General features: G+C 49.4%; 1 protein-coding gene across 2 annotated transcripts in view; it reads left to right on the forward strand.

Annotated features, from left to right (window-relative positions):
* The window catches only part of LOC140384428 (deformed epidermal autoregulatory factor 1 homolog), a 201,151-nt gene that overhangs the window by 104,529 nt on the left and 75,177 nt on the right, over positions 1 to 21,445 (forward strand). For both annotated transcript variants that reach the window (XM_072466115.1, XM_072466116.1), the window contains exons 7-8: positions 1,986 to 2,112; positions 3,615 to 3,743. In XM_072466115.1, the coding sequence (XP_072322216.1) occupies positions 1,986 to 2,112; positions 3,615 to 3,743 (256 nt within the window). The remainder of the gene's footprint in view (positions 1 to 1,985; positions 2,113 to 3,614; positions 3,744 to 21,445) is intronic.

The raw sequence follows: 21,445 nt of genomic DNA on the forward strand, positions 1-21,445 counted from the left end.
CACTAACAGACACTGTTGAGGAAAGCAAAACCTCATCTTCTGATCAGACTCAAGGACAACCTCTAGTTCCTATGTCAACGTTGGTTAAACCAAATACCAATGACGTTAATGCAAAAACAAAAACGGCAGGAGGTTGCCACCAGTGTGAAGAAGATGGCCGTCAACCGTTCCAAGAGCGACGACCCCCATACATTCTGACTTACCAACTATTGTTCATGTTGAACTTGTTGGAGATGTTCAATTTAAGGGGGAGGAAATGTTATGTATTTGCATTAATTCCCATTAGCTCTAGTAAGTAAAGTTGCCATAATCCCAGATGACCCTAGGCTGCTTTCCCATTTGAGGGGGAGAGCTGACTGGTGGTGATTTAACCTGAGGATCACCACACCTCAGGCATGGGGCAAGGCTGAAAAGGCCTTCATAAATAATGTCAGCCGGTAGGGGAATTTAACCCACGCTGTTGGCATCGCTTTGCATCACAAAACAGCTCTCCAGCCAACTGAGCTAAACTGACACCCCATTGAAGCTCTGTTGTATTAATGTATTCGGCAGAAGTGGCATCATAAGTCCTAGCGCAGGAAACAGAGAGAAGAACAGCCATGTAAGAGATTACATACTATAAGCTCCATTGTTTTAAACCTCCGTGCTCCCTATTATCACACCTCCATGACCTTAGCAAAGCTCACATGTAGTCAGTTAATCCTGGGGATGGGGAGCTTCACTGTCAGAGGTTTGGTCTATTCCCAACTCCCTCCTGAATAAAGTTGTGAGGAGTTGAAGGGCGGCATGGTAGTACAGTGGTTAGCACAGTTGCTTCACAGCTCCAGGGTCCCAGGTTCGATTCCCGGCTTGGGTCACTGTCTGTGTGGAGTCTGCACGTTCTCCCCGTGTCTGCGTGGGTTTCCTCCGGGTGCTCCGGTTTCCTCCCACAATCCAAAGATGTGCAAGTTAGGTGGATTGGCCATGCTAAATTGCCCTTAGGTTAGGTGGGGTGACTGGGTTATGGGGTAGGGTGGCGGTGTGGGCTTAAGTAGGGTGCTCTTTCCAAGAACTGGTGCAGGTCTGATGGGGGAATGGCCTCCTTCTGCACTGTAAATTATATGAAATTTCTATGAAAACACCTAAGGCTGGAAGTGCCTTGTTAAGGCAATGCAAATGGAATTGAACACTTTTGAGTGGTTTTACTGTTTACATTTGATATTTTGTGCCTTTAATCTTTAAAGTGTAAAGATTATGTTGATGAATATGAAGTAAAATGCTGTGATAGGAAGAATGTCATGTGAGTGTGCCTTTAAGAAAGGCTTTTGTCTTATCACATGACTTCAGTGATGTCATTGAGTGGGTGGAGCTGGGCTGTGGCTTTGTGAATTTTACTTTCGCTTTGAGTTTTGGACTGGTTTGAACTGCATAGGAAGAAAGAAGTGTCTTTCTCTGTCTTCCTTTTAAAAGCTGTTCCAGACTGCTTGGTAACACAAAAGAGATAATTGCTTTCTGGAAGGAATTCAAAGCTGCTGTTTGAAAAGCGGAATAGAATATTAGTAACAACAGTCCTATACCAGTGAGAATGCTGTGGGCTGGGCCACGTCTTTGAAAAGGGGTTTCTAGTTTTACTTGGATTTTGTTATTGAATTGGAACAGTTAAGGGGGATTTCATTAAGGGTTATACATAGATTAGTGTAGCTGTGTGGGGTCTTTATGTTTGTAATTGATAAAAGTTCTTGCTGTGTGTTTATACAAATGTTAACAATGTTTAGAGTAAAGCTTGTTTTTTTGATTAAAAGCGTCTAAGAAGTCCATTGAATAACACCTGTAAAGAAGGCTCTTGTGCTCATCCTTGCCAAATTCAACAAAAAGTCATAGGTCAGGTAAACTCCATAATATACTTTGGAGCTTTTAAACCCAGGCCCATAACAAGAAGAACATGTTCGTTATGACGGAGAGAGGAGTGTGGGGTATAATCAGTGCCCTTTGCTTTTTGCACACAGACTGGACCAGTCAGGCTCTTTGTCCCTTACAAAAGACGCAAAAAGGAAAATGAACAAAGTACGACCCCAGTCAAGAAGGAATCTCCCAAGAACATCACTTTACTGCCTGCGACAACTGGAACAACCTGTACGTCAAACAACATCGAAGTATCTGACTGTCATCCTCTGTGCTGGGGGGGTCTCTTACAGAAATTCCCATGAAGAGCAGCACTTGGGAGAGGCAGTTGAGTTGCTAATTGCAATGTAACTATAGCCCAGTCAGAGTGAGTGCTTTAATGAGAGGGGTATCTGCAGCATACATTGCCTGTCCAGCAGTTGTCAGCCTCAGCAATCAGTGGGGGGTGTCTTCAGATTGAGCTTGAGTTTCAGGCGAATGGAATGTGAAACATTTTCTACGGAACAATTTGACCTTATTGCTTTGCATATTTATTAAAAATTGATCTTTTCCCTCATCTCTGTTCCCTTTAATGCCTTGCTGTTCACCATAAGATGTAGAAGCAGAAGTCGGCCATTAGGCCCATCGCGTCTGCTCTGCCATTCAATGAGATCATGACTGATCTGATCTGATAATCCTCAACTCTACTTTCCCACCTTATCCCCATAACCCACGATTCCCTTACTGATTTAAAAATCTGACTATCTCAGCCTTGAACATATTTCCATAGATTCACTATCCTCTGAAGAAGAAATTCCTCCTCATCTTTGTCTTAAATGGGCAACCCCTTTCTCTGAGGTTATGCCCTCTGGTCCTAGACTCTCCCACAAAGGGAAACAACCTCTCAGCATCTACCCTGTCAAGCCCCCTTGCAAATCCTGTATGTCTCAATAAGGCGCATATCCTGCAGGAGTGCAGATCTCCTGGTGCCTTCTTCATCATAGAATCCCTAAGGTGCTGAAGGAGGTCTTTTAGTCCATCGAGTGTGCACCGACCATTCGAAAGAGCACTCTTCCCATGTCCACTTCTCCGTCCACCCTGCCTATCCCATAACCTAATCTGCACATCCCTGGATACTAAGGGGGAATTCATTATGGCCAATTCACCTAACCCGCATATCTTTGGACTGTGGGAGGAAACCAGAGTACCCGGAGGAAACCCATGCAGACACGGGAAGAACCTACAAACTCCACACACAGTGACCCAAGGCCAAAATTGCATCCGGGTCCCTGATGCTGTGATGCAGCAGTGCTAACCACTGTGCCACCGCACTGCCCATGTCTGACTCGAGTGCATATTGGTCTGAGGGGGATACACTGTGAAGTATCATTGTGTCCCTGCTATGTGTTTGCTAACCCAATTTGCTTTTAGAACCCCAATGGCTCAATTTTAACATTCACATCTTGTTTTCAAATCCCACCATGGTCTGCCTGTATCTATCTCTATAACATCCTGCAGCCCTTTAACTCTCTGAAGTCTTTTAACCGGTAGAACTGCTTGAAGTCATTGTTGAGAGGAGGAGATTATTGAAACATTCCTATATTAACTGTAGAAATGATAGGGTCTACATCAAGTTGTAGTGAATTATTGTTAAACACGATTAGTAATTGGGAGAGTTAAAGATTGAATTCTGACAATTTATGGCGATTGGTCAAAGTCCAATACTTTAAAATATTTAACTGATTGATTTCCAGTTACAGTGACACCGGCTGGACAGATCACTCCTTCCGGGACGCTGGCCTTTGATCGAGCATCCACTGCAGATGCCACTGCCATTATTTCAGATAGTGCGGCACAGGGAGATGTCTTCACCAATACCACAGGTAAATAGCACTGCTTGATCCACACTGTCACTGGAGATGTGATTTCAGAAGTCAAGAAACTGCTACTTTGTCCAACATGATTGTTCTTCACCAGCAACAGTGTCCACCTAGTCCAGTTCCCAACATTCCCAGACCATGGCCCATCTATAACCTGTTCCCTGGGGGTGGTGGCACTTATCTTAGATTCCTGATTCTTCTAGTGCCGTGTTGGGGTTTGAAGCAATGAAGTCTGGGTTCCATCTTCAGTACAGTAAACAGTAGGCAACTGTGTCCTTAATCTCTTCAGTTCTACTGTCGCAGTGTGAACATTATTCCACTAGATCTTTTATCCACAATCCTGTGCAAATGTCCTTTTCGCTAATTTATACAATGTCCTTCCAACGCAGTAACCCGACCAACCTTCAATTCATATTCTGGGTTCAGTTCCTCTACCTTTGTGTGAAAGACAGGAAGAATGTGATCTCACAGAAAGACAGGAAGAATGTGATCACACAGAAAGACAGGAAGAATGTGATCTCACAGAAAGACAGGAACAATGTGATCACACAGAAAGACAGGAAGAATGTGATCTCACAGAAAGAATTCAGAGGATGTTTACCAAAATGTTGCCGGAATGGAGAATTTTAGCCATGAGGAAAGATTGGATAGATTGGGGTTGTTTAGTTTGAAACAGAGGAGCCTTTAATTGAGGTGAGTAAAATGATAGTGACCTAGTAGTATTTCCTAAGTAACCAGGAGAATAGATTTAAGTAATTGAGTGAGTTGAGGAGAGTTTTTTTTATCCAGAAAGTGCTGCGGGTCTTGAATTTGCTCCCTGTAAGGATGGTCAAAGTAGAAACCCTCCTTGCATTTAAAAATTACTTGGATATGCACTTGAGGCTCTGTTACTTGTAGGCTACGGAGCAAGAGCTGGAAAGTGGGATTAGACTGGATAACCCTTTTTCAGCTGTCACAGACAGGATGGGTGACTGGCCTCCATGTATGCTATAAATTTTCCATGTTTTAATAATTTATGTTCCATGCTCTACTGATCTCAGACATTGAACAATTTCTTATGATGGGGAGAAAAGTGTTCCATTCACTTGAAACTACGGGTGGCAGACGCTGGGGGTGTGGCCATGCTGGTCAGGGCGATGGCAGGGTAGTTGTGGGAGCTGGGTGAGAATGGATTAGATTAGCAAGGGCGGATAGAGTTTATTATTCAAGTCAATGTGAGCAGCGCTATATCTCAATGACTCAGTCTGATGGTTCAGGAAGACTTTTTTCAACCTCCTTTGTATTTTTGTCTCTATTTTGTACACTCTTCCTTTCTCACATATGTACTGATGAAGGAGCGATGGCTGAGCTAGTTTGAAGCCCTCCTCAGAAATCTCTGCTGCTCCTTGGTTGATCGAACTTCAAACACTGGAGCTGGCCTGGTGGCAACCAATGGCTCTTCTCATCTAAGTAGTGACCCTAGAGGTTTATAAGATCACTGAGGAAATGGAAAATTGGAGATTTAGAGTATTATCTGAAGTTAAATTGTGAATGTAGGACAGGGATTCAGACTAATAAAATGCAAATTAAAGATTGATGGAAATAAATTCTTCTTAATGCTCAGAATGATTGGCATTTGGCATTGACTTTGAACATTGTGGTACAAGCGGAAGCCACAGAATCTGTTAGGAACCATTTGGATGTTACAGTGCGAGGGTGTAGGGTCTCCCTGGGTGGTTGAACTCAAATGATCTGAATATCCCTCTTCACCCGTTACTAGCTTGAGTGTTGCAGGAAGAGCTCCCTTTATGTCGATTAGAGGACAAGCAGGAGGGAAATGGAAGCAATTCAGAACTCACAGAAGCCTTTGTTCAATTCATAAGCTGGCACATTCCAACCCCTGCAGTTAACTCTATGCTTGTGACATACCCAGGCACTATGTGGAGGGTGCATCATGTGGCAGTTCTGTAATTACCTCCAGTTTAAATAGATTATCTAATCCCCAGGGCTGCGGAAGTCCCATGGTTGCCATCTGTGTGCTGACGCTTCATACCTCCTGTTTCCTGCAAGTGTGAACCATGACTTTCTGACAGAATTTGAAATGCTTGATTCTATTGTTTATGAAGCAAATATTCAGTCTTAAAAATCACAAAGAGCTGAGAAAAAGAACCCAACATTGGGTCCTTTGTTGGAGAGTGGTTTGATTCCTGATGCGCCATGTAGATGGTGGACAGGGAACTCAGAGTGTGAGTTATTTCCGGTAGAATTCCCAGCACAAACCCATAGAGTGGCCATGACATTCATAACAGTTATAATTTGGTGGAGTGGCGTTTACTCAGGCTAATGTTTATTTAAACAAATTCCAGCTCCCTTTTCTTGCTTCCATTAGTTTAAAAAAAAAAAAAAATTTAGAGTACACAATTCTTTTTTTTTCCCATTTAGGGGCAATTTAGCGTGACCAATTCACCTACCCTGCACATCTTTTGGGTTGTGGGGGGTGAGACCCATGCAAACACGGGTAGAAGGTGCAAACTCCACATGGACAGTGACCCGGGGATGGGATCGAACCCGGGTCCTCAGCGCAATGAGGCAGCAGTGCTAACCACTGCGCCAACCTGCTGCCCATGCTGCCATTAGTTAACAGTAAGGGTCATTCCACAGCCAAAATTAGAGACACAAATATGAATAACCAACCAATCATACAGAAAATAATAAATAATAATCGTGTTCCTGCCCTTATGTATTTTCCTCTTTGCTGTATGCAAAACGGTTTGTGAGGCAGACATTTTAATAGAACATTTGAATGCAGAATAAATTTTACAGCTGTGTTGAATTAGGACTTTTTAACAAAGGTAGGTACATAGCATTTATAACACAGAGACTGGCCATTTGGCTCAGCCAGTCTGTGTTGATGTCTATCTTCACCTGGACAGCAGTGTTAATCCCAGGTGGTCACCCCATTCCCTTATCCTTTAATTGCCCACCAATCAAACTGATTTGTAAATGTTTAAATGGTCTCTGATTCATCACTGACTCATTTGTGAATTCATTGTAAAAACCTTGCCTTCTCTGGCCCAACGGCTAACTGCTTCAGTGCGTTTGATCTGTAATTTCCATCAGGCAGGGGAGAGTGACAGGTAGAGAGCAGATTAGAGAGAGCTGCCTTTCAGGATCTGTACTGTTCCTGAGCTGTGCTGAAGTGGTTGAGAAATTGCAGTTCATCACCATTCTACTAATAAACAGCAGCGTTTTACAGACTGCAGAGTTCAAACCCTCAAAGAAAAGAGTGAAATTGTCTAAATCATTTTCTGGCACCATTCGCTGTGTTAATTGCTCTCTTATCTTCTGCTAATTTTCAGTCTAAAGTTAGTAATTGTAAATGTTTTGTAATTATCACGGATGAAAGGCACCATATGTGCACCAGGATTTTATCAAGCAAATTACTATCTATGGGGGCTGGAACAAATGACTCGAGATAGCTTTTCTGTAGATTTATCATATCCCCCCCCCATATTTCTGTGTTCAGTGATGCATATCATTTTCTGCCGAGTCTAGTGAGTAAGTGCAGTTCACAGTGTGATTTCAAGTTATGTACAGAGGAAGCTCCCAGGCTCATAGAATAGTATCAATAGAATCCCTACAGTGCAGAAGGAGGTCATTCGGCCCAGTGAGTTTGCGCCGAGCACCCTACCTAGGCCTCCTCCCCATCCTACCCCTGTAACCGCACTTAACCTGCACACCGTTGGACATTTTGTATGGCCAATCCACCTTACCAACACATCTTTGGGCTGTGGGAGAAAACTGGAGCACCCAGAGGGTTAGTTTATTTGCACACACTCAAAACGTGGGAAGGAGGGTTTGCCATGTCACCTCCACACTCAAACAGTAAAGAGAGTGATAGAAAAACGGATTTGCAATGCAGAGACCACAGAGAAAATAAATATTGGTTCACGTGTGTTCCAGAGTCCAGAATCAAAGTCCAATGAGGTATTCCTACATGGAGGTCAACAGGCTAAAAACAGATGCTCTGTAATTTCACTTTTGAAATGAAATAAAATGAAAATCGCTTATTGTCACAAGTAGGCTTCAAATGAAGTTACTGTGAAAAGCCCCTAGTCGCCACATTCCGGCGCCTGTTTGGGGAGGCTTTTCTGGGAGTGTTGACTTCACAAGATGGGATAAGCACGCAGAGATAAATCAGTTTTGTAGGTGATATTACAGAACGTCCAACAGAAGCCGTGTAGTTGAGGCCAGGTGTTCAACCTATCTGTGTGGCCCTAGTCAGATGTTAAGGAGCATACTGAGTTATCCAATTCAGCAAGGCGATATTAACTTGTTCAACAAGCTAGTGGCCTTGGTTACATGATCTCTATTGCTCCACCAGGTCTTCAACAAAGGATGTGTATCCACCATCTGGAATTCAGCTGGGTCTCAAAGACTGCTAACTGCCCCAGCCATTATGAGTTGAAAGGAATGTTTGAAGGCCCTTTGTCTCAGCAGACCCTGTGTCTCCTGTTGGCCAGCTGGGTTATCAAATACATGTTTGACAAACCCATTGGAGTTTTTGAGGATGTTACTTGTAGCATAGAATAAAGGAGAACCAGTAGATTTGGATTTTCAAAAAGTAAACAAAATTAGAGCACATGGGATTGGAGGTGATATACTGCTATGGATTGAGAATTAGTTAACAGACAGAAAGCAGAGAGTAGGAATAAATGGGCCATTCTCAGGATGGAAGACTCTTACTCTTACCAAGACTCAGTGATTGGGGCACTGCAGTTCACAATCTATATAATGATTAGGGGCCAAATGTAATATTTCCAAGTTTGCTGATAGGATGAACTCAAAGGTTTTGTTTATTTGCACACACTCAAAACGTGGGAAGGAGGGTTTGCAATGTCACTTCCACACTCAGACAGTAAAAAGAGGGCTAGAAAAAAGGTTTTACACTTTGGGGTACCCCAGGGCTCAGTGCTTGGGCCTCCGCTGTTCACAATCTACAGAATGATTTGGATTTGGGGACCAAGTTTAATATTTTGACGTTGACTGATGACTCAAAACTGGGTGAGAATGTGGGTTGTAAGGAGGTTTCAGGGAGATTTGGACAGGCTAAATGAATGGACAAGAACATGGCAGATGGAATAAATGTGAAGTTATCCATTTTGATAGAAAAAGCAGAAAGGCAAATTATTTCTTAAATGGTGAGAGGTAGCGCTGATGTCGAAAAAGACCTGGGTGCCTTTGTTTATGAGTCATTAAAAGCTAGCATGCAGCAACCATTAGGAAGACAAATGTTGGCCTTCATTGCAAGGAAATTTGAGTACAGGAGTAAGGATATTTTACTGCAATTGTATAGAGTCTTGGTGAGACCTCATCTGGAGGATGTACTTGCCAAAGAGGGAAACAAGGGAGGTTCACCAAGCCATTCCCTGTGATGGCGGGATTGTCTTCTGAGGAGACTTTGAGGAAACTGGGCCTATATTCTCCAGAGTTTCAAAAAATGAGAGGTGATCTAATTCAAACATACAAAATTCTAACAGGGTGTGACCGGGTATATGTGCACTGGATGTTTCCCCTGGCTGATGGGTCTAGAATAAGGTTTTTCAAACTCAGGGTTGCGACCCGTGGGTGGGTCACAGACGGGTGTAGGGAGGGTCACAGAGCGATCAGTCATGACGCCCCCGATCGCGGGAGAAGTGCCCAATAACCGTGACCGGCTTTTGGGTTGAATGCCGCCCACATCTGCCAGCAGACACACCATTTTGTCTTGTTCTATCCGATTGGCACCCAGATTATCCAATGGGTAATCAGCTTTCCTCATGTCTCATCTGGCACCCCATTGTTCCACTGACCAATAGGAGGAGGCGGGGGTGGTACTCTCAGCAGTGGACTGTTGGAGCTCGGGGCCTGTGAAGGACACGGAGAGCGGCCGAGCGAAGTTTGTGTGAGGGGTGAGAATGGCGAGGCACGATTCTGACAATCAGTACCAATTCAGTGGCTTCCACAAGTTCTTCAATGCCTACACCATCTCAGGGAGGAGGAAGTACGTGATAGCCACATAAAGAGGGATTGAAGCAATTTGTTTGTTCTTCAAACTGAGATCCAAGAAGAAGGCCCAAGCAGCAATCACAGAAAATAAATTGTGCGGTTCTCCTCTGGGACAGGGAAAGTGTAATTTAAGCACCAGAATGTGAAATTTGTTGAATGTTTGAAACCTCTGTAATTGTGTCACGATAATAGTGTGTTATAAGTTATAAGTCTTCACAAATAAAACTCACAGGACGCCATGAGCTGTTTAAAAAACAAAGAATGCCATCTGCATACATGCCCCCTCAGGCAGATCCTGCAGTGCTCAGCCCCGGTGCCCAGTGTGGCAGACTGCCACCTCCTCACATCAGCGCCCATCCCAGACCTGTCTCGCCCTGACATCAGCGTATTGTCCCAGTACCATCTCATCCTGCCGTCAGCACGCTGTCCCAGTACCGTCTTGTCCTGATGTCAAAACGCTGTCCCAGTACCGTCTCGTTTTGACGTCAGCACGCTGTCACAGTACCTTCTCCTCCTGACGTCAGCACGCTGTCCCAGTACAGTCTCCTCCTGACGTCAAAACACTGTCCAAGTACCGTCTTGTCCTGATGTCAAAACGCTGTCCCAGTACCGCCTCGTTTTGACGTCAGCACGCTGTCACAGTACCTTCTCCTCCTGACGTCAGCACGCTGTCCCAGTACAGTCTCCTCCTGACGTCAAAACACTGTCCCAGTACCGTCTTGTCCTGATGTCAAAACGCTGTCCCAGTACCATCTCGTCCTGACGTCAGCACTCTGTCCGAGTACCGTCTCATCCTGACATCAACACGCTGTCCCAGTATCACCTCGTCCTGACGTCAACACACTGTCCCAGTACCACCTCGTCCTGACGTCAGCACGCTGTCCCAGTACCGTCTCCTCCTGACGTCAGCACGCTGTCCCAGTACCGTCTCGTCCTGACGTCAGCACGCTACCCCAGTACCGTCTCCTGACGTCAGCACGCTGTCCCAGTACCGTCTCCTCCTGACGTCAGCACGCTGTCCCAGTACCGTCTCGTCCTGACGTCAGCACGCTACCCCAGTACCGTCTCCTGACGTCAGCACGCTGTCCCAGTACCGTCTCGTCCTGACGTCAGCACGCTGTCCCAGTACCGTCTCCTCCTGACATCAGCACGCTGTCCCAGTACCACCTCGTCCTGACGTCAGCACGCTGTCCCAGTACCGTCTCCTCCTGACGTCAGCACGCTGTCCCAGTACCGTCTCCTCCTGACGTCAGCACGCTACCCCAGTACCGTCTCCTGACGTCAGCACACTGTCCCAGTACCGTCTCCTCCTGACATCAGCACGCTGTCCCAGTACCACCTCGTCCTGATGTCAGCACGCTGTCCCAGTACCGTCTCCTCCTGACGTCAGCACGCTGTCCCAGTACCGTCTCGTCCTGACGTCAGCACGCTACCCCAGTACCGTCTCCTGACGTCAGCACGCTGTCCCAGTACCGTCTCGTCCTGACGTCAGCACGCTGTCCCAGTACCGTCTCCTCCTGACATCAGCACGCTGTCCCAGTACCACCTCGTCCTGACGTCAGCACGCTGTCCCAGTACCACCTCGTCCTGACGTCAGCACGCTGTCCCAGTACCGTCTCCTCCTGATGTCAGCACGCTACCCCAGTACCGTCTCCTCCTGATGTCATCGTGTTGTCCCAGTACCGTCTCTCCTGACGTCAGCACGCTATCCCAGTACCGTTTCCTCCTGACGTCAGCACGCTGTCCCAGTATCGTCTCGTCCTGACATCAACACGCTGTCCGAGTTTCGTCTCCTCCTGACATCAGCACGCTGTCCCAGTACCACCTCGTCCTGACGTCAACACACTGTCCCAGTACCACCTCGTCCTGACGTCAACACACTGTCCCAGTACCGTCTCTCCTGACGTCAGCACGCTGTCTCAGTATCGTCTCGTCCTGACATCAACACGCTGTCCGAGTACCGTCTCGTCCTGACATCAACACGCTGTCCGAGTATCGTCTCCTCCTGACATCAGCACGCTGTCCCAGTACCACCTCGTCCTGACGTCAGCACGCTGTCCCAGTACCGTCTCCTCCTGATGTCAGCGTGTTGTCCCAGTACCGTCTCCTCCTGACGTCAACACACTGTCCCAGTACCGTCTCTCCTGACGTCAGCACGCTTTCTCAGTACCGCTTGTCCTGACGTCAGCACACTTTCCCAGTACCGCCTCGTCCTCACGTCAGCACACTGTCCCAGTACCGTCTCTCCTGACATCACACTTTCCCAGTACTATCTCGTCCTGACGTCAGCACGCTGTCCCAGTACCGTCTCCTCCTGATGTCAGCGCACTGTCCCAGTACCGTCTCCTCCTGACGTCAACACACTGTCCCAGTACCGTCTCTCCTGACGTCAGCACGCTTTCTCAGTACCGCCTCGTCCTCACGTCAGCACACTGTCCCAGTACCGTCTCTCCTGACATCACACTTTCCCAGTACCGTCACGTCCTGACGTTAGCGTGCTGTCCCAGTACCGTCTCCTCCTGACGTCAGCACGCTGTCCCAGTACCGTCACTTCCTGACATCAGCACACTGTCCCAGTACCATCTCTCCTGACATCACACTTTCCCAGTACCGTCACGTCCTGACGTCAGCGTGCTGTCCCAGTACCGTCTCTCCTGACATCACACTTTCCCAGTACCGTCACGTCCTGACGTTAGCGTGCTGTCCCAGTACCGTCTCCTCCTGACGTCAGCACGCTGTCCCAGTACCGTCTCCTCCTGACGTCAGCACGCTGTCCCAGTACCGTCTCCTCCTGACGTCAGCACGCTGTTCCAGTACCGTCACTTCCTGACATCAGCACACTGTCCCAGTACCGTCTCTCCTGACATCACACTTTCCCAGTACCGTCACGTCCTGACCTCAGCACACTGTCCCAGTACCGTCTCCTCCTGATATCAGCACACTGTCCCAGTACCGTCTCTCCTGACATCACACTTTCCCAGTACCGTCACGTCCTGACGTCAGCACACTGTCCCAGTACCGTCTCCTCCTGATATCAGCACGCTGTCCCAGTACCGTCTCCTCCTGACGTCAGCCCGCTGTCCCAGTACCGTCACGTCCTGACATCAGCGCACTGTCCCAGGACTGTCTCCTCCTGATATCAGCACGCTGTCCCAGTACCGTCTCCTCCTGACGTCAGCACACTGTCCCAGTACCGTCTCCTCCTGATATCAGCACGCTGTCCCAGTACCGTCTCCTCCTGACGTCAGCACGCTGTCCCAGTACCGTCACGTCCTGACGTCAGCACACTGTCCCAGTACCGTCACGTCCTGACGTCAGCACACTGTCCCAGTACCGGCTCCTCCTGATATCAGCACACTTTCCCAGTACTATCTCGTCCTGACGTCAGCGTGCTGTCCCAGTACCGTCTCCTCCTGACATCAGCACGCTGTCCCAGTACCGTCACGTCCTGACGTCAGCACGCTGTCCCAGTACCGTCTCCTCCTGACGTCAGCACACTGTCCCAGTACCGTCTCCTCCTGATATCAGCACGCTGTCCCAGTACCGTCTCGTCCTGACGTCAGCACACTGTCCCAGTACCGTCACGTCCTGACGTCAGCACGCTGTCCCAGTACCGTCTCGTCCTGACGTCAGCACGCTGTCCCAGTACCGTCTCGTCCTGACGTCAGCACGCTGTCCCAGTACCGTCACGTCCTGACGTCAGCCCACTTTCCCAGTACCGTCTCGTCCTGACGTCAGCACGCTATCCCAGTACCGTCTCCTCCTGACGTCAGCACGCTGTCCCAGTACCGTCTCCTCCTGACGTCAGCACGCTGTCCCAGTACCGTCACGTCCTGACGTCAGCACACTGTCCCAGTACCGTCACGTCCTGACGTCAGCACACTGTCCCAGTACCGGCTCCTCCTGATATCAGCACACTTTCCCAGTACTATCTCGTCCTGACGTCAGCGTGCTGTCCCAGTACCGTCTCCTCCTGACGTCAGCACACTGTCCCAGTACTGTCTCATCCTGACGTCAGCACACTGTCCCAGTACCATCACGTCCTGACGTCAGCACGCTGTCCCAGTACCGTCTCCTCCTGACGTCAGCACGCTGTCCCAGTACCGTCACGTCCTGACGTCAGCACACTTTCCCAGTACTATCTCGTCCTGACGTCAGCACGCTGTCCCAGTACCGTCTCCTCCTGACGTCAGCACGCTGTCCCAGTACCGTCACGTCCTGACGTCAGCACACTTTCCCAGTACTATCTCGTCCTGACGTCAGCGTGCTGTCCCAGTACCGTCTCCTCCTGACGTCAGCACGCTGTCCCAGTACCGTCACGTCCTGACGTCAGCACACTGTCCCAGTACTGACTCATCCTGACGTCCCCACACTGTCCCAGTACAGTCTTGTCCTGACGTCAGCCCACTTTCCCAGTACCACCTCGTCCTGACGTCAGCACACTGTCCCAGTACCTTCTCGTCCTGACGTCAGCACGCTGTCCCAGTACCGTCTCCTCCTGACGTCAGCACGCTGTCCCAGTACCGTCTCCTCCTGACGTCAGCACACTGTCCCAGTACCGTCTCCTCCTGACGTCAGCACACTGTCCCAGTACCGTCCCTCCTGACGTCAGCACACTGTCCCAGTACCGTCCCTCCTGACGTCAGCACACTGTCCCAGTACCGTCCCTCCTGACGTCAGCACACTGTCCCAGTACCGTCTCGTCCTGACGTCAGCACACTGTCCCAGTACCGACTCCTCCTGATGTCAGCACGCTGTCCCAGTACCACATCATCCTGACGTTAGCACACTGTCCCAGTACCGTCACTTCCTGACATCAGCACACTGTCCCAGTACCGACTCCTCCTGATGTCAGCACGCTGTCCCAGTACCACATCATCCTGATGTTAGCACACTGTCCCAGTACCGACTCCTCCTGATGTCAGCACGCTGTCCCAGTACCACATCATCCTGACGTTAGCACGCTGTCCCAGTACCATCTTCTCCTGACGTCAGCGGGTTGTCCCAGGACCAAATTTCTTTTTTAAAACGGCAGAGTCTTCCCACCAAAAGTGGTGAGTGTGAGCAGGTCGCACGCCCAGCACGTACACTGACGTCACATGACCCGTGATTTGGCCGCAAAATCATGGAGGAGAGATACCTTCATTTTGTAGCTGCCCGCAAGCAAGCAACAGGAATGTGCGAAGAACTGAAGATGGATCAGTTTGTAATAAGCAAGAGAGGACCAGAAACTCAAACAAACCAGGAACTCACAACCAAATCTGCTGGAGAGAGCTTCTCAGGTGACTCCATGGCAGGACAAAGCAGTGCTGGTGTGAGCTCCAGGGCCTCTGATGAACAAATCATTAAGAAGAAGCTGAAATCGGAAACAAAGCAGAATGAAGATGATTTCTTGAGGTATGGCTTTATCAATTGTGTCAAATGCAAATCAGGATGCAAAGCCCATGTGCGTTTTTTGAACGGAATTACTGGCAAATGAAAGATTAAAGCCTCAAAACTTCAGAAGCATCTGAAGACAACGCATGGCTAGTTCGAGGACAAACCTCTTGATTTTTTCAAAGGATTCAGCGAGAACTAAAATCATCAGCTGAAGCCCTTTGCAGAAATGTAACATTGAATGACAAAGTTAGTGAGATCATGAGGAGAAAGCAAGCTCATCTGTCAAATTAAAGGTACTTAAAAAAGTCAGTCGCAAAGTTTGGGCAACGTGGGTCATGAAGGTCGGCCGGCTTGGGCCGCAAAGGTCGGCTTGACGGCGTCGGTTCCGAAGGATGGCCGGTTGGTTAAAATGTGTCCTGGGCAAAAAAAAGTCTAGAACCAGAAGGCACCGTTTCAGAATAAGGGGCAGTGCATTTGAGACTGAGGTGAGGAAGGATTTTTTCACTCAGAGGATGGTGAATTTTTGAATTCTCTATCCATGAAGACTGGAAGCTCAATCCTTGCACATGTTCACAACAGATATCGATAGATTTCTACATACTAATTACATCAAGGGATATGTGGACAGTGGGGAAAAATGTTGTAAGAGGTAGATGATCAGTCAAGATCTGTTTGAATGGCGGAGCATGTTCGATGGGCCAAATGGCCTACTCCTAGTTCCTATGCCCCTACAACAGTAGAAACACAGCGAGCATACGGTACAGAAGACCATTTAGCCTTTCATTATCAGTTGTTGTCCATATTGCTCCTGATCAACCTCTTTTATTTCTTAACATGATTGCAAACATTTTTGTTGATTTTGTTTCTTTTTATAGCTCATTCTAATGGTTTTGTCACCCTTTGCCTTTCTTTGTATCTCTCCCAGTCACCAGAATCTGTGCCACGTATCACATTTAAAAAAAAATATATATTTTATTCAAATTTTTTTCAGCCAAACAAAACAGTACAAAATGTTTTCCCTTTTTACAACAATAAAACAATATAAATAATAGTGACCGTTTTTTAACAAATAAATAAATAATATATAAACTAAATGGCAACTGCCATAACAAAATATTAACTCTCCCAAATAATAAAGTCAAACAAGCCAATATACATATCCAAGTAAAAATATCCATACAAAAGCACCCCTGAGAACACACCCGAGCCCTCCCCCCCCCCCCCGGGTTGCTGCTGCTACTTTCCCAGTTCCTTTATCGTTCTGCGAGATAGTCAATGAACGGTTGCCACCGCCTGGTGAACCCTTGAGCCAAACCTCTTAGTGCGAACTTTATCCGTTCCAGTTTTATAAACCCTGCCATGTCGTTTATCCAGGCCTCCACGCCCGGGGGTTTAGCTTCCTTCCACATTAACAATATCCTTCGCCGGGCTACTAGGGACGCAAAGGCCAAAACATCAGCCTCTCTCGCCTCCTGCACTGCCGGCTCTTCTGCAACCCCGAATATAGCCAACCCCCAGCTTGGCTCGACCCGGACCCCCACCACCTTCGAAAGCACATTTGCCACCCCTACCCAGAACCCATGCAGTGCCGAGCATGACCAAAACATGTGGGTGTGGTTCGCTGGGCTTCTCGCGCATCTCCCGCACCTATCCTCTACCCCGAAAAATTTACTGAGCCTTGCTCCGGTCATGTGCGCCCTGTGCAAGACCTTGAATTGTATCAGGCTAAGCCTGGCACACGAGGACGAAGAGTTTACCCTGCGTAGGGCATCTGCCCACAGCCCCTCTTCGATCTCTTCCCCCAGCTCTTCTTCCCATTTTCCCTTCAGCTCATCCACCATGATCTCCCCCTCGTCTCTCATTTCCCTGTATATATCTGACACCCTACCATCCCCCACCCATGTCCCCGAAATCACTCTATCCTGAATCTCCTGCGTCGGGAGCTGCGGAAATTCCCTCACCTGTTGCCTCGCAAAAGCCCTCAATTGCATATACCGAAATGCATTCCCCTGGGGCAACCCGTATTTTTCCGTCAGCGCTCCCAGACTCGCAAACGTCCCGTCTAGGAACAGATCCCTCAGTTGCACAATCCCTGCTCTCTGCCATGTTCTAAATCCCCCATCTATTCTCCCCGGGACAAACCTATGATTATTCCTTATCGGGGACCGCACCGAGGCACCCGCCATTCCCTTATGTCGTCTCCACTGCCCCCAAATTTTCAGCGTGGCCACCACCACTGGACTTGTGGTGTATTTCTTCGGGGAGAACGGCAACGGCGCCGTCGCTAATGCTTGTAGGCTGGTTCCTTTACAGGATGCCATTTCCAGTCTCTTCCACGCCGCTCCCTCCCCTTCTCCCATCCACTTACACACCATTGAGATATTGGCGGCCCAATAATAATCACTTAAGCTCGGCAGTGCCAGTCCCCCCCTATCCCTGCTACGCTGCAAAAAAACCCTCCTCACTCTCTGGGTCTTCCCAGCCCACACAAGGCTCATAACACTCTTCTCAATTTTTTTGAAAAAAGCCCTCGTAACCATCACCAGGAGGCACTGGAACACAAAAAGAAATCTCGGGAGGACTACCATTTTGACTGCCTGCACCCTACCCACCAGTGACAGGGACACCATGTCCCATCTCTTAAAATCCTTCTCCATCTGTTCCACCAATCGTGTTAAATTAAGCTTATGTAGGGTTCCCCAGCTCCTGGCTATCTGGATCCCTAAGTACCGGAAATCTCTTATTTCACTCCTCAGCGGTAAATCATCTATTCCCCTGCTCTGCTCCCCCGGATGCACCACGAACAACTCACTCTTCCCCATATTCAATTTGTACCCCGAAAATTCCCCAAACTCCCTGAGTGTCCGCATTATCTCAGGCATCCCCTCCACTGGGTCCGCAACATACAGCAATAGATCATCTGCATATAATGATACCCGGTGTTCTTCTCCTCCCCTGAGTACTCCCCTCCACTTCCTAGAGCCCCTCAGTGCTATGGCCAGCGGCTCAATTGCCAATGCAAACAGTAACGGGGACAGGGGACACCCCTGTCTTGTCCCTCTATAAAGACGGAAGTAGTCGGACCTCTGCCTGTTCGTGATCACACTTGCCACCGGGGCCCTGTATAGCAGCTGTACGCATCCAATAAACCCCTCTCCAAAACCAAATCTCCTCAACATTTCCCATAAGTAGTCCCACTCCACTCTGTCAAATGCTTTCTCAGCGTCCATCGCCACCACTATCTCCGTCTCCCCCTCCGGCGGGGGCATCATCATCACCCCTAGTAGCCTCCGTATATTCGTGTTCAGCTGTCTCCCCTTAACGAACCCAGTTTGATCCTCGTGGACCACCCCTGGGACACAATCCTCTATCCTTGTCGCCATCACCTTGGCCAGGAGCGTAGCATCCACGTTCAGGAGGGAAATAGGCCTGTAAGACCCGCACTGCAGCGGGTCTTTTTCCTTCTTTAAGAGTAACGATATCGTCGCCTCCGACATAGTCGGGGGCAACTTCCCCCTTTCCCTGGCCTCATTAAAGGTTCTCGTCATAAGCGGGGCCAGTAGGTCCATGTTTGTCCTATAAATTCCACCGGGAACCCATCCGGTCCCGGGGCCTTCCCCGCCTGCATGCTCCCAATCCCCTTTACCACATCCTCCACCTCAATCCGTGCTCCCAGTCCCGCCCTCTCCTGCTCCTCCACCTTCGGCAATTCCAGCCGATCTAGGAAATGCATCATTCCCTCCTTCCCTTCCGGGGGCTGAGCCTTATACAGCCTCTCGTAGAATGCCTTAAACACCCCGTTCACCCTCTCCGCTCCCTGTTCCATCTCACCTTCCTCATCCCTCACCCCACCTATCTCCCTCACCGCTCCCCTCTTCCCTGGTTGTTGGGCCAGTAACTGGCTCGCCTTCTCTCCATACTCATATTGTACTCCCTGTGCCCTCCTCCACTGTGCTTCTGCCTTGCCCGTGGTCAGCAGGTCAAATTCCATATGTAGCCTTTGTCTTTCCCTGTACAGTCCCTCCTCCGGAGCCTCTGCATATTGCCTGTCTACCCTCAGAAGTTCTCTCAACAGTCGCTCCCTTTCTTTGCTCTCTTGCTTCCCTTTATGGGCCCTTATGGATATCAGTTCCCCTCTGACCACCGCCTTCAGCGCCTCCCAGACCACTCCCACCTGGACCTCTCCGTTATCATTAAGCTCCAGGTACCTTTTGATACACCCCCTCACCCTTAGACATACCCCCTCATCCGCCAACAACCCCATATCCAATCTCCAGAGTGGGTACTGCTCCTTTTCCTCTCCTATCTCCTATCTACCCAATGTGGAGCGTGGTCCGAAATGGCTATGGCCATGTACTCCGTCCCTGTCACCTTCGGAATCAGTGCCCTTCCCAGGACAAAAAAGTCTATCCGTGAATACACCTTGTGAACATGGGAGAAAAATGAAAACTCCTTACTCCGAGGCCTAATAAATCTCCAGGGGTCTACTCCTCCAATCTGCTCCATGAAGTCCTTAAGCACCTTGGCCGCTGCCGGCCTCCTCCCGGTCTTAGACCTAGACCGGTCCAGCCCTGGATCAAGCACCGTATTGAAGTCTCCCCCCATTACCAGCTTTCCCGCCTCTAGGTCCGGGATACGCCCCAGCATGCGCTTCATGAAGTTTGCATCATCCCAGTTTGGGGCGTATACGTTCACCAGAACCACCGCCTCCCCTTGCAATCTGCCACTCACCATCACATATCTACCCCCACTGTCCGCCACTATGGTCTTTGCCTCAAACTGTACCCGTTTCCCCACTAAGATAGCCACCCCCCTATTCTTCGCATCTAAGCCCGAATGGAACACCTGCCCCACCCATCCTTTACGTAGTCTGACCTGATCTGCCAGTTTCAAGTGCGTCTCCTGCAACATGACCACATCTGCCTTTAAGTTCTTTAGGTGTGCGAGTACCCGTGCCCTTTTAATCGGCCCATTCAGCCCTCTCACGTTCCACGTGATCAGCCGGGTTGGGGGGCTCTTTACCCCCCCACCCCATGTCGACTAGCCATCCCCTTTTCTAACCCAGCTCCTCACCCGGTTCCCACGTACCCGTATATCCCACCGACGGTGCTCTCCCGTCCCGACCACCCCGCCCCATAACAGCTCCCCTTCCCCTTAGCAGCAGCAACCCAGTTAACTCCCCCGCCGCCCCCCCCCACCTCCGCTAGATCCCTTTCTAGCGTAGTTGCACCCCCCATGTTGCTCCCAGAAGTCAGCAAACTCTGGCTGACCTCGGCTTCCCCCGTTTGTCCTCGGCCCCTCATTGTGCGAGGCCCCCTCCTTCCTGCGTCCCCGTTCCCGCCACAATTACCATAGCGCGGGAGCAAAGCCCGTGTTTCCCACTCGGCCCCGCCCCTGATGGCGCAGTTCCCTTCTCCTTCCCCTTTCCTTCCCACCGGCGCCCACAGTTCCCCATACCCCCGCCCCCCCCCCCCCCCCCCCCCCCACGAGGGGAAAAGAGAAAAGTTACAAAATTGAAAAAATTCTCCCCCTCCCCTTCCCCTTTCTCGTCCCACATAATCACCCCACCACTTTATTACAGAAGCTTTTTCTCTCGCCAGACTATTCCAGCTTCTCGTCCACAATGAATGTCCACGCCTCTTCTGCCGTCTCAAAGTAGTGGTGCTTCCCTTGGTGTGTGACCCACAGTCTCGCCGGCTGCAACATTCCAAATTTAACCTTTTTGTGGAGCACCGCCTTGGCCCGGTTGAAACTTGCCCTCCTTCTCGCCACCTTCCACTCCAATCCTGGTACACGCGGATCACCGCGTTCTCCCACCTGCAGCTCCGAGTTTTCTTCGCCCATCTTAGAACCATCTCTCTGTCATTGTAGCGGTGAAACCTCACCACTATGGCTCGAGGTATTTCTCCTGCCTTTGGTCTTCGCGCCAGAACTCGGTAAGCTCCCTCCACCTCCAAAGGGCCCGTCGGGGCCTCCGATCCCATTAGCGAGTGAAGCATCGTGCTCACATATGCCCCGAAGTCCGCCCCCTCTATGCCTTCGGGAAGACCCAAGACTCTTAAATTCTTCCTCCTCGAGTTATTCTCCAGGGCTTCCAACCTCTCCACACACCTTTTGTGCTGCGCCTCGTGCGTCTCTGTCTTTACCACCAGGCCCTGTATTTCATCCTCATTCTCCGCAGCCTTTGCCTTCACGACCCGAAGCTCCAACACCTGGGTCCTATGCGCCTTCCTTAGCCCTTCAATCGCCTGTAGCATCGGGGCCAACACCTCCTTCTTCAGCTCTTCCACACAGCGCCG

This window comes from Scyliorhinus torazame, chromosome 10 (assembly GCF_047496885.1).
Source record: "Scyliorhinus torazame isolate Kashiwa2021f chromosome 10, sScyTor2.1, whole genome shotgun sequence".
Classification (NCBI taxonomy): Eukaryota; Metazoa; Chordata; class Chondrichthyes; order Carcharhiniformes; family Scyliorhinidae; genus Scyliorhinus; species Scyliorhinus torazame.